Source organism: Microcebus murinus, chromosome X (genome assembly GCF_040939455.1).
Source record: "Microcebus murinus isolate Inina chromosome X, M.murinus_Inina_mat1.0, whole genome shotgun sequence".
NCBI lineage: Eukaryota > Metazoa > Chordata > Mammalia > Primates > Cheirogaleidae > Microcebus > Microcebus murinus.
In genome coordinates this window covers 79,852,433-79,864,280 of record NC_134136.1, presented here as the reverse complement: position 1 = coordinate 79,864,280, position 11,848 = coordinate 79,852,433, and the positions used below count along the sequence as shown (strand labels likewise).

At 52.5% G+C, this 11,848-nt stretch overlaps 1 protein-coding gene across 1 annotated transcript in view; it reads left to right on the top strand.

The window, feature by feature from the left end:
* Positions 1-830: 830 nt before the first annotated feature.
* The window catches only part of CRLF2 (cytokine receptor like factor 2), a 34,654-nt gene continuing 23,636 nt past the window's right edge, over positions 831-11,848 (top strand). The window contains exon 1 of the mRNA XM_012763651.3: positions 831-1,010. Coding sequence (XP_012619105.2) covers positions 923-1,010 — 88 coding nt within the window. The 5' untranslated portion in view covers positions 831-922. The remainder of the gene's footprint in view (positions 1,011-11,848) is intronic.

Below are 11,848 nucleotides of genomic sequence, written 5' to 3'. Positions count from 1 at the left end.
CCTGTGCAAGTGGGCACACCCGTGGCGTTTGTAAGCGCAAGTTGCCATCGGCATTGTCTTTCTTAGCGAGGGTGGCTGGGCACCCAGTCCTGGGACCCCGGCCGTGGACAGAAATGTCATTTCAAGGTCAATACGGGTTTTCCCACCTTCGGGCAAACCACACCTAAAACCACTCTCCCCAGTGACGCCCTGCAATGCGGTTCTCCGTTTGTCCTCCGGAAGTCCCCAAGCCACCATGTCCCCTACAGATGATGCTGTTGTCCCTTCTGCCTGGCTTCTAAGAGGGAGCTTGGGGTCAACAAGGGAGGACCCCCTGGCTCTGCCCCGAGCACTGTGCATTTGCCCGAGGGGGATCCTCCAGCCATGAGCCCGGATCTTGGAAAGCCTTCGTGCCTTTTGCGGTCAGCTCTCTCTCTCTCTGGTTTGAAACTAGAGTGTCCTCTGTCCAGGGTGTGCCCACCGGCGGTGTTTGTGGTGTGCCAAAGCCACCTAAGACCCTGAGCACCTCTGCACGGGCAGCCCAGCTCGGCAACGGGGGGACCCCGGCTCTCCCACCATGCACCACCTGCACGAACGCCCCCAATTCTCACCGTCCGCCAGACAGCCAGAGCCCTGGCTGCAGAAAGTCACTATCTCGTACGCTTCCTGGCAACGCTCAGCAGGGTGTGTGCAGATATGAATCCTCGTAGGTTTTTTTTTCCCTCTCGTTGATAAATGTCATCTTCTTTTTTTTTTTAAAAAAAGAAACAAGCATGACTCAGTTTCCTGCTTGTCATCACTCGCCCGGCTTCCTTTCTGCCTTTTTAAAGCCGGGGCTGACCTCTGCAGATGAGTCATGAAGCTAGATCGCTTCGCTTCGCTGCGGCCGTGAGCCCTGGGTCCCTGACTCGCTCTGTCTAGCTTTCCTCCCGTCTCCCCGAGCATGCGGGGGTCCCTCCTGCCCTGGGCTGCCGCTGCAGCCGCTGTCTGTCTACTGGGACGCCTGATGGCTTTGGGGACGGCCGGAACAGGTAAGGCAACCAACACCTGGGGACATGGCCGGTCGGTCGTGCGTGCTCACAGGAATGTCTTTTATTTTAACAGCCCCTCCTCGGGTCATTTGGTTTGGGGGTCCCCTTTGCACCCTTGCTGCTGTCCTCTTTGCAAAAGTCACCCGGTGCCCTCGGGAGGTTTCTCAGTCTCTGCTAACAAACGAGCCTGAATTCCGATCAGATAAAAGCCTATCGCAAGCTGCCTTTTTGTGTTTTACGCTTGAGTTCAGGATCAGATCCAGTAAGACAAAAAAAGAAGAAAAAAAAAAAGGATAAGAAAAGGGCGTTTGGGCCGCATGGAGAAGGTGGGCGCCCTGTTCCAGCCGCTCACGGGGATTTCTGGCTTCCGAAAGGTGGGAGGCTTTTGTTGAAGTCAATGTTGGTGTTTTCTGTGGCCACGTCATGTGGCAGAGCGGCCCCTGGGCCAGGAGGGGGTCACCGCACGGTGGCCTCGGGGGAGGGCGTGGAAGGGTGAGGTCCACCCCGCAAGGAGCCAGCGGGGGCCCTGGCCAGGCGTGTCTCTGTGCCCGGCTCTCCGGGAAGGACTGCACACCCACCTGGCTGTGCTCACCGCCTCGTTCCGGGGGTTTCTGCAGAGAGCCGTGCCCGGGCTCCCTGCTCCGGCGTGAAGCCGTCTTAGAAACGTCCCAGAGGAGAAAGCGAGGAGGGAAAAGTGCATTCCCGGCCGGCGGGCAGAGCGGGGCTCGCCCCTCGACCGCTCTGGGATTTCACTTCCAAGCTGAGCACGCGCGCGTTGGGGACATTTTCGCGCCACCCCCCTGTCTGTGTCCATGGCGATGCACCTTTGACCTTGGCAGTCCGGGCCGGGCTCTTGCCCACAGCTGCCGGCCTAGGGGGCTCCCCGGACACCCCTCTGGCTCGATGTCCCCAGGTTGCAAGTTGGATTCCGGCTGCCACAGCTGAGCCGGGGAGCCCGGGTGTGGGGTACCCCTGGGGTGCACCTCCACAATCCACGCTAGCTTTACTGGCACACACGTGGTGTGTCCAACAGCCGCGGAAGCCGACAGACGAGGAATTCAGCCCCCATCGGAGCTTCTTAGCGTGCACGGATCGCAGACCATTTCTTGACTCCCTTTTCTTCCCTCCCTGACAATCCCAACTTGTAATTTTGTGTATTTTTATTTTATTTTTTGAGACAGAGTCTCGCTCTGTTGCCCAGGCTAGAGTGAGTGCCGTGGCGTCAGCCTCGCTCACAGCAACCTCAAACTCCTGGGCTCAAGCGATCCTCCTGCCTCAGCCTCCTGAGTAGCTGAGACTACAGGCATGCGTCACCATGCCCAGCTAATTTTTTCTATATATATATTAGTTGGTCAATTAATTTCTGTCTATTTTTAGTAGAGACGGGGTCTCGCTCTTGCTCAGGCTGGTCTCAAACTCCTGACCTCGAGCAATCCTCCCGCCTCGGCCTCCCAGAGTGCTAGGATTACAGGCGTGAGCCACCGTGCCAGGCCTATTTTTTTTATTTTTAATGGTTATGGGTACAAAGCCGCTGCGTGTCTCTATGGGGTGCATGTGAGGGCTGCTCACAGGCAAGCCGTGTGCACTCATCAGAGCAGGGTGACCGAGGTGTCCACCGCCATGGGCGTTTGTCGTTTCTCTGTGTTAGGAGCATTCCAGTTCCACGCTTTTAGTGATTTTTAAAGTGTACCCAGAGTTAATGTTGGTTACAGTCACTTGGCTGTGCTGTATCGGATATTGTTCGTTCTGTCTGACTATGGGGGCATATTTTTGCACCTGTGAACCATCCCATCCCCTCCCGCGATCCCTGATACCCTCCCTGCCCTCTGCTAAGCCTCGTTCCACTCCCTGTCTGCATGCCAGCGTCGTTTTCAATGCTCGTCTCCCACGTGTGAGTGAGAACTCGTGAGAGTTGGCTTATGTCACTTAACATGACCTTCTCTGGTTCCATGTCCAAGTTGTTGCCAACGGCAGGGTTTCGTTCTTTCTTGTGGCTGTATATTAATAATATATCATTATTACATTGCATATTAATAAGATATTATTATTGTATTGCATATTAATAATATTTTACTATATTGCATGTTAACAATATATCATTGTATTGCATACTAATAGCATACTATTATATTGTATATTATTTCGTATTATATTGCATACTAATATTATATTGCATATTAATAATATATTACTATATTGCATGTTAATATATCATTATATTGCATATTAATAGCATACTATTATATTGTATATTATTATGTATTACTATATTGCATACTACTAATATTATATTGCATATTAATAACATTATTATTACATTGCATATTAATAATATATTATTATATTGCATATTAATAATAATATGTCATTATAATGTATATCAATAGCATATTATTATATTGTATATTAATTACATATTATTATATTGCATATTAATAATATATTATTATATTGTGTATTAATAACATTATTATTACATTGCATGTTAGTAATATATTATTATGTTGTATATTAATATTAATATATCATTATATTGCATATTAATAATATATTATTACATTGCATATTAATAATATCTTATTATTTTGCATATTAATAACATATAATTATAGTGCATACTAATAACATTATTATTACATTGCATAATAATAATGTATTATTATAATATTGCATATTAATAAAATATATCATTATATTATATATTAATAATATATTATTATCACATTGCATATTGATGATATATTATTACATTGCATATTGATGACATATTATTATTGCATTGCATATTGATGACATATTGTTATTGCATTGCATCTTGATGATATATTGTTATTGCATTGCATCTTGATGATATATTGTTATTGCATTGCATATTGATGATATATTGTTATTACATTGCATATTGATGATATATTGTTATTGCATTGCATCTTGATGATATATTGTTATTACATTGCATCTTGATGATATATTGTTATTACATTGCATATCAACAACATTGCACCGTGCGTATGTGCGCATTCACGCACTGATGCACTCTTAGGTGGCCCCCAATCCTGGCTGTTGCAAACCGTGCTGCAATCCACCCGGGAGTGCAGGCGTCTCTGTGACACACCGAGTCCCTCTCCTTTGGGGAGCCCCCAGCAGTGGGGTTGCTGGGTCTCGTGGTGGTTCTATTTTCAGTTTTCTGAGGAACCTCCATAGTGTTCCCCACGGTGGCCGCGCTGGTCCTCATTCCCACCAACAGCGTACGAGGGTTCCCCCTTCTGCAGCCTTCTGTTTAACACCTGTCTCTCTGACAAAAGCTGTTTTACCTGGGGCGAGGCGACATCTCACCGCAGTTCTGACTCGCGTCTCTCTGATGTCTGGGGACCCGGAGCGTGTCTTATACAGACCTGTCGGCGGTTTGTGCATCTTCTTTTGGGAAATGTCTATTCAGATCCCGTGCCCATTTTTTAACCGGATTATTTGGTTTTTTCTTTTTTTTCCGACTGAGTCCTTCAAGCTCCTTATAGCGTCTAGTTATTCATCCTGCCCAACTCGCAATTTGATCGGGGAACGTGCGGTGTAGACCGCCGCTGGATTCAGACCCGCTTGAGCCAAATTGGTCAGCAGACACGGACATAAAACTCAGCCTCCAAATCGGGACTTCCCGCCAGGCGGCCCGAGCCCCTCCAAGACTTTCTAGTAACTTCTTAGAAAAACACTGCAGGTCGCTTTTTTTTTTTTTTTTTTTTTTTTTTAATGAAAGGGTTTTGTGGTTTGTTTGCTTTGCTTTCAACAGAACTTTGTCATTAGAGGTGAGAAAACCGCTTTGCACTAAGCACCCAGGAATAGCAGGTCCCGAGGGTTCACGGCCCTAAATAAAAAAAGTCCCTAAGAAAAGTCCCGGCCCTGCCCTCAGCCTGGGGTGCCCGTCCTAAACCCACAAATGCATCACCCCGGGGTGGGGTGGGGCGGGGAACAGCCGGCCTACGGTGTAGCCGGCCGGAGCCTGGGGGCCCCGCAGAATGGACCTATTTCCAGCCGGACAGAAGTGTAGACACAGTGACCGCACTTGCCCCTCCCCAAATATTCCCACCTGGGCATTCGCTCTGTCCGGCCGGCGAGGTGCTCGCCCAAAGCGAGCCGTGAATGCATGCCGGGCTGGCGTGGAAATAAAAACAGGGGGGAACCTCGGAGGAGAGAGGGGATCAGGGCAGTCACAGACTGCAGGCTGGAGCAGGGAGGGGAGGAGCGGCCACATCTCAGGCTCAGACCACCGGCTTCTCCAAGTACCCATCCACGCTCACGGATGCGGCCGCCGGTGTTGGCTTGTGGTCTGGTGTCCCTGCGTTTGCGCTTTGCAAAGGGGCACCCCCCAGAAATGAGGGCAGGCGGGTATGTCATTTTTATTTATTTTTATTTTGAGACAGAGTCTCACTCTGTCACTCACTCTGCTAGAGTTGAGTGCCGTGGCATCAGCCTCGCTCGCAGCAACCTCAATCTCCTGGGCTCGAGCGATCCTCCTGCCTCAGCCTCCCGAGTAGCTGGGACTACAGGCACGCACCCGCCCCCATGCCCGGCTAAATTTTTCTATATATTGTTAGTCGTCCAGCTAATTTCTTTCTATTTTTAGTAGACACGGGGTCTCACTCTAGCTCAGGCTGGTTTCGAACTACTAACCTCGAGCGATCTTCCCGCCTCGGCCTCCCAGAGTGCTGGGATTACAGGCGTGAGCCTCCGCGCCCGGCCGGGTATGTTATTAATAGGGACAAGGTGGGAGCAGAAGATGGCACAGGCTTGGGCAGGGGGACCCTGCCGGCACTCACAGAGCCTGAGGGCGTTGCACGCTGAGCAAGGGGGGGTGTTTTCTCCCGGGAGCTGGGAGCTCTAGAGCTCAGCACCCCCCTGCCCCCCGGCCCAAGCCGGGAGCCACCACCTGCCCGAGTCTCTGTGATCTCGGGGATCTGACTGGGTCCCCAAAGCCCAGCTGCAAAACGTAGGCGACTACCATCCCTGCCTCTGAGATGATCGATCGCAACACCCGGGGGGAGAAAACTGCCTTTTCCCTCCACCTACCCCTGACCCGGGGGAAGAGAAGAAAACCTCAAAAGAGAAAAGGGCAGGGGAGGGTGCATGGCATACTTCAGGGGCAAAGTCAGGGGACTTTCCAGCTTCTATTTTTCTCAAATGCCAAGGCGACCCAGCTCGGGGCGTCCCATGTCCCGAGCCCGTCAGAGTTTGCAGGGGAGGACGGTTGTGTGTGTGTGTGTGTGGGGTCACAGGGCGGGAACCGCCACCAGGACCCCCTGAGAACTCAGCCCTCGGCTTCCCCGGGAGGCCGGCGTGGGTGTGGATAGCCAGAGCGGTGGGGTGTGGAGCCGGAACGGCCTTCCAGGTGGGGAGGAGACACCTGTCCCAGGTGACGGTGGCGTCTCCGCAGGTTGCATTCAGGTGCTTCTTAAACGAGGTCCCTTGCTTGGAGTTAGCTTTGGGCGCCGAGGGAAATGCCGGGAGGTCTGCAGCCACCCCGGCAGGAGGAAGAGAGGGCTCCCCTCGACCCGGCCTTTCACCCTGAGCACCAAGTCCCCACCTGGCAGGGAGCCCTGGGGGTGAGTCTGCCCCCATCCCGAGCACCCCTGGCTGGGTTGGGTCTGTCCCCCCAGATGATGTCTCTTGGAACACCCCAGTGCGATCTATTTGGAAAGACGGGTTTTGCAGATGTAATGAGTCAAGCTCAGGTTGTTAGGGTGAAACCTAAACCCAGTGACAGGTGTCCCCGTGAGAGACGGCAGAGGGGACGCAGGCGCGGAGGAGAAGCCACGTGGAGGCAGACGGAGGAGGCAGAGGCGGGAGTGAGGCTGCGGCCACAAGCCCAGGGGCGCCTGGAGCCCCCGGGAGCCGGGAGAGGCGGGAAGGAGCCTCCCCTGGAGCCGTGGAGGGAGCGCGGCCCCGAGACCCCCGCGTCCCAAACTCCCGGGCTCTGGGACCGGGACGGGACACGTTCTTATTATTTTAGCCCCTAGTCTGTGCTGGCTTGTTACCACAGCCCGGGGAGACTCACACCTCCTTATAGGATCTACTTGGAGTTTGATGCACCATGTTTCCCCGAAAATAAGACCTCCCCTTAAAACAAGCCCTAGCAGGACGTCTGAGCATGTGCGCGATAGAAGCCCCACCGCGAAAATCAGCCCTAGTGGTGGGCGTGACTATGAAAATAAGCCCTAGTGATGGGCGGGGCTATGAAAATCAGCCCTTGTGATGGGCGGGGCTATGAAAATCAGCCCTGGTGATGGGCGTGGCTATGAAAATCAGCCCTGGTGATGGGCGTGGCCATGAAAATCAGCCCTGGTGATGGGCGTGGCTATGAAAATCAGCCCTAGTGATGGGCGTGGCTATGAAAATCAGCCCTGGTGATGGGCGTGGCTACGCAGCGTGTCTGCACAACCCATGCGTGTCGTGGCGGAGCGGGAAAGAACACGAGCAGCCCTTCTCATCCGCCCCGTGAGAGCTCTAGTGCTCGACAGGAGAGATCGGGGCCAGTGGCTCTAAAGGAAACAGAGTCCTGAGACATTCAGGATGGGATTCGGGGTCTGGAGAGTGAGGATGATGTTCCAGAAGAAGACGACTATATTTGAATAAATGTAGATGGTTGTACAGTACTTAGAACAAATAACACATCCCCTGAAAATAAGCCCTGGGGTATCTTCTTGGGGAAAGATAAATAGAAGACCCCGTCTTACTTTCGGGGAACCTTGGTATGTTCCGCGTGACCCTCACGGCGGGGCTGGGTGCCCAGGAAGGGCTTGCCCGGCTGCCAAACTCGGGCAGATAAGTGGCGACAAGGATTGGGCAGAGCCACCATGGCGTCGCCGTGGCGATCATTTCGGTCACCCAGTTCCGGTCGGGAAGGAGAGAAGGACGCAAGGAGAAAGAGAACGTACGGGAAGAAAACCTCACAGTTCCCATTTTTAGCTCCCTCCGTCTGGACCCGGGCGTCCAGTTGGTGCTGCTCAGCTATTGAAGACTGGATGAAGCCCGTGGTTTGATTCAGAGATATTCCTGTTCTCTGTGTCATTGCAAAGGCTGCTTAAGGCGTCTCATCCTGAGAGGAGATGCAGGGACGTGGGGAGTCAGAATGAAATGACATAGCTCGTGCATTCTGTGGTTTTTCCCGGGGAGCACTTTGACGTGACCTCACGCCGAGATACCCCCTGCCCCCACCAAAATACCCAACACTGCTGGGGTGCACAGTCTCTTGGCATTCCCAAGCTTGTTAAAAAGAAAAATTACTGTGATTAATCACTTGTTCTACACACAGATTTTTTTTTTATTGTTTTATTTTTAAAATTTTTTTAAATATTTTATTTTATTTTTTTGAGACAGAGTCTCGCTTTGTTGCCCAGGCTAGAGTGAGTGCCGTGGCGTCAGCCTCGCTCACAGCAACCTCAGACTCCTGGGCTCAAGCGATCCTCCTGCCTCAGCCTCCCAAGTAGCTGGGACTACAGGCATGTGCCACCATGCCCGGCTAATCTTTTGCTATATATATATATTAGTTGGCCAATTAATTTCTTTCTATTTATAGTAGGGACGGGGTCTCGCTCTTGCTCAGGCTGGTTTCGAATCCCTGACCTCGAGCAATCCGCCCGCCTCAGCCTCCCAGAGTGCTAGGATTACAGGCGTGAGACACCGTGCCTGGCCCACACACACGCAGATATTTAAACATATTTAAATTTAGAAGGAAATTCCTTGTGTTGAAATGATGCACCTGCCTGTATCTGACACCCACAGCATGCAAGTTTGTTCATTTCCAAAATTCCTGCAACCGACCTGTTTTGCAGAAAGAGAGAGAGAGAGACAGGGAGAGAGAAGAGGAGAGAGTTACAGAATGAAAAACATTTTTCACACAAGGCCGGAGGTTTCCCTGTGTGTGAACCCGTGAGATGCCGAGATGTTGCCCACGGCAGCCTCTGTTTTCACAGTTACGAGCCTGCGTGTCAGCGTTAGAACATACAGTCTCAGCCGGGCGCGGTGGCTCACGCCTGTCATCCCAGCACTCTGGGAGGCCGAGGTGGGAGAATCGCTCAGGGTCAGGAGTTCAAACCCAGCCTGAGCAAGAGCGAGACCCCGTCTCCACTAAAAATAGAAAGAAATTAATCGGCCAACTAAAAATATATATAGAACAATTTAGCCGGGTGTGGTGGCGAATGCCTGTAGTCCCAGCTACTCAGGAGGCTGAGGCAGGAGGATCGCCTGAGCCCAGGAGTCTGAGGTTGCTGTGAGCGAGGCTGACGCCACGGCACTCACTCCAGCCTGGGCAACAGAGCAAGACTCTGTCTCAAAAAAAAAAAAAAAAAAATGGCTGGAGGCGGTGGCTCACGCCTGTAATCCCAGCACTCTGGGAGGCCGAGGCAGGCAGATTGCTCGAGGTCAGGAGTTTGAAACCAGTCTGACCGAGACCCGGTCTCTAGTAAAAATAGAAAGAAATTAATTGACCAACTAAAAAATATATATATACAAAAAATTAGCTGGGCATGGTGTCACATGCCTGTAGTCCCAGCTACTCGGGAGGCTGAGGCAGGAGGATCGCTTGGGGCCAGGAGTTGGAGGTTGCTGTGAGCTAGGCTGACGCCACGGCACTCCAGCCCGGACAACAGAGTGAGACTCTATCTCAAAAAAAAAAAAAAAAAAGAAAGAAAAAAAGGCCAGGCGCGGTGGCTCAACCCTGTAATCCCAGCACTCTGGGAGGCCGAGGCAGGAGGATCGCTCAGGGTCAGGAGTTCAAACCCAGCCTGAGCAAGAGCGAGACCCCCGTCTCCACTAAAAATAGAAAGAAATTAATTGGCCAACTAAAAATATATATAGAACAATTTAGCCGGGTGTGGCGTGCATTCCTGTAGTCCCAGCTACTTGGGAGGCTGAGGCAGGAGGATTGCTTGAGCCCAGGAATTTGAGATTGTTGTGAGCGAGGCTGACACCACGGCACTCCAGCCTGGACAACAGAGTGAGTCTCTGTCTCAAAAACAACAACAACAACAACAACAACAACAACAACAAAAAAAACCAAAAAAACCAAAAACTACCCCCAAGAAGACAAAGTCTGTGTTAGGAGTGAAACGTCAACAAAAACCCAGGGTAGGAATAACCAGTAAAACAGGAGGTGAATTTATCTTTATTTTTTTGGCGACAGGTGCATCGGGCTAAAATTCCCACACCACACGATCCGTCCATTTGAAACTCGCCGTTTGGTGGTGATTGCTGTGTTCACGGAGCGGTGCAACCCTGCCCCCTCCCGCAACCTCTCCCTAGTTCTAGAACATTCTCATCGCCCCCAAAGGAGACCCCCTCCCGCCGCCTCCTCCAGGGAGACCGCAGGGCCAGGCCCCCTCCTCCCCGCAGCTCCGGAGGAAGCCGACAAACGTCCCAGCAGGGAAAGGGCTTCGTCTCACAGGTGCCACGTGAGACCCAGGGGAGGAAGCTCTCGAATCCGCCTCCCCGGGCGTTGGGGAGAAGAAGAAGGGATTTCCAAAGACAGCCCCGTGGCGGCGGCGGCGTTGGGAAAAGGGGGTGAGGCAGTCCCGTGAGCCCACGGGCAGGGGTGAGCTCAGCGGGTCAGGCGGCAGAAACCGTCCGCTCGCGCTAAGTCGGTTCCTTGGTAGGGTCCGCTGCGCCGGGCGGGTCGGCTGGCGCACCGAAACGCAGGTTTCTAGAAGAGACCTAAGAAGCCGGTTTCGGGGTCCGCGAGGGTGGCGTTACCCGTGGGAGCAAGGAAGGAGGCCGAGACTCTCCGTGAACATCAGCTCGAGGCTCCTCAGCTGCAGGACGGCCAGCCGGGGCTGGGTGGCAGGTGGCACGGGTGTTTTGGCCGCGCCACCGCGCCTTTTGCAGAACCGACGCTCCCACCGCGTGGGCCTCTGCCCGTGTTACAAAGGGCGGTTTCAAAGGCAGGAACCCGCGTTCCGTGTCTGTGGATCTGCCGGCCTCGGGCCTTTCGGGAGAAAGGGAGCCCCACTCGGGGCACGTGGCCCTGCGGCAGTCCCGCTGCTGTCACGGAGCGTGGTGTCCTATTCAGGGTTCGCCCACGTCAAAGCGGGAGCCAGAGCTCCCGCCTCTTCATGGCTGCGTGATATTCCACGGACGAACAGGTCGCGTCTTGCTTCCCCGCAGAGACGACTTTCGGATGGCGGGAAAACGCATTTCCACGGTCTCTTAGCGTGTTTCTTAACACCCCCAAGTCCGGGGTGCGAGCAGGTGTCTCCCCACGCACGACACAATCCTGTCTCTAAATAACGATTTGAGAAAGCAAAACGGCGCGGCTTACGCTTGTCAAAGTAATTGCGATGGCGTGCGCGCGGTGCAAGGGTTTCCTGCTTAGCCGCCGTGTTTCAGGGCGAGGTTCAGCGGCGGGAGGCGTGTTCAGGTGTCGTGCCGCCGGCCCCGCCACCGTCTCCAGAGCGCCTGCCTCTTATTCTGCAAAACTGAAATTCTGTGCTCAGCAAACAAACCATTTCTCTCCGGCCCCTGGAAACCACCATTCTACTTTCTCTCTCTCTCTCTCTCTCTCTCTCTCTCTCTCTCTGTCTTTCTGTCTCTGTCTATCTCTGTCTCTCTTTCTGTCTCTATCTCTCTCTGTGTCTCTGTCTCTCTCTATCTCTCTCTGTTTCTGTCTTCCTTTCTGTCTTTGTCTCTCCCTCTATCTCTGTCTCTCTCTGTTGGTTTGTGTCTTTCTCTCAGTCTCTGTCACTGTCTCTCTCTATCTCTCTGTCTCTATCTCTCTCTATCTCTCTCTGTTTCTGTCTTCCTTTCTATCTCTGTCTCTCCCTCTATCTCTGTCTCTCTCTGTTGGTCTGTGTCTT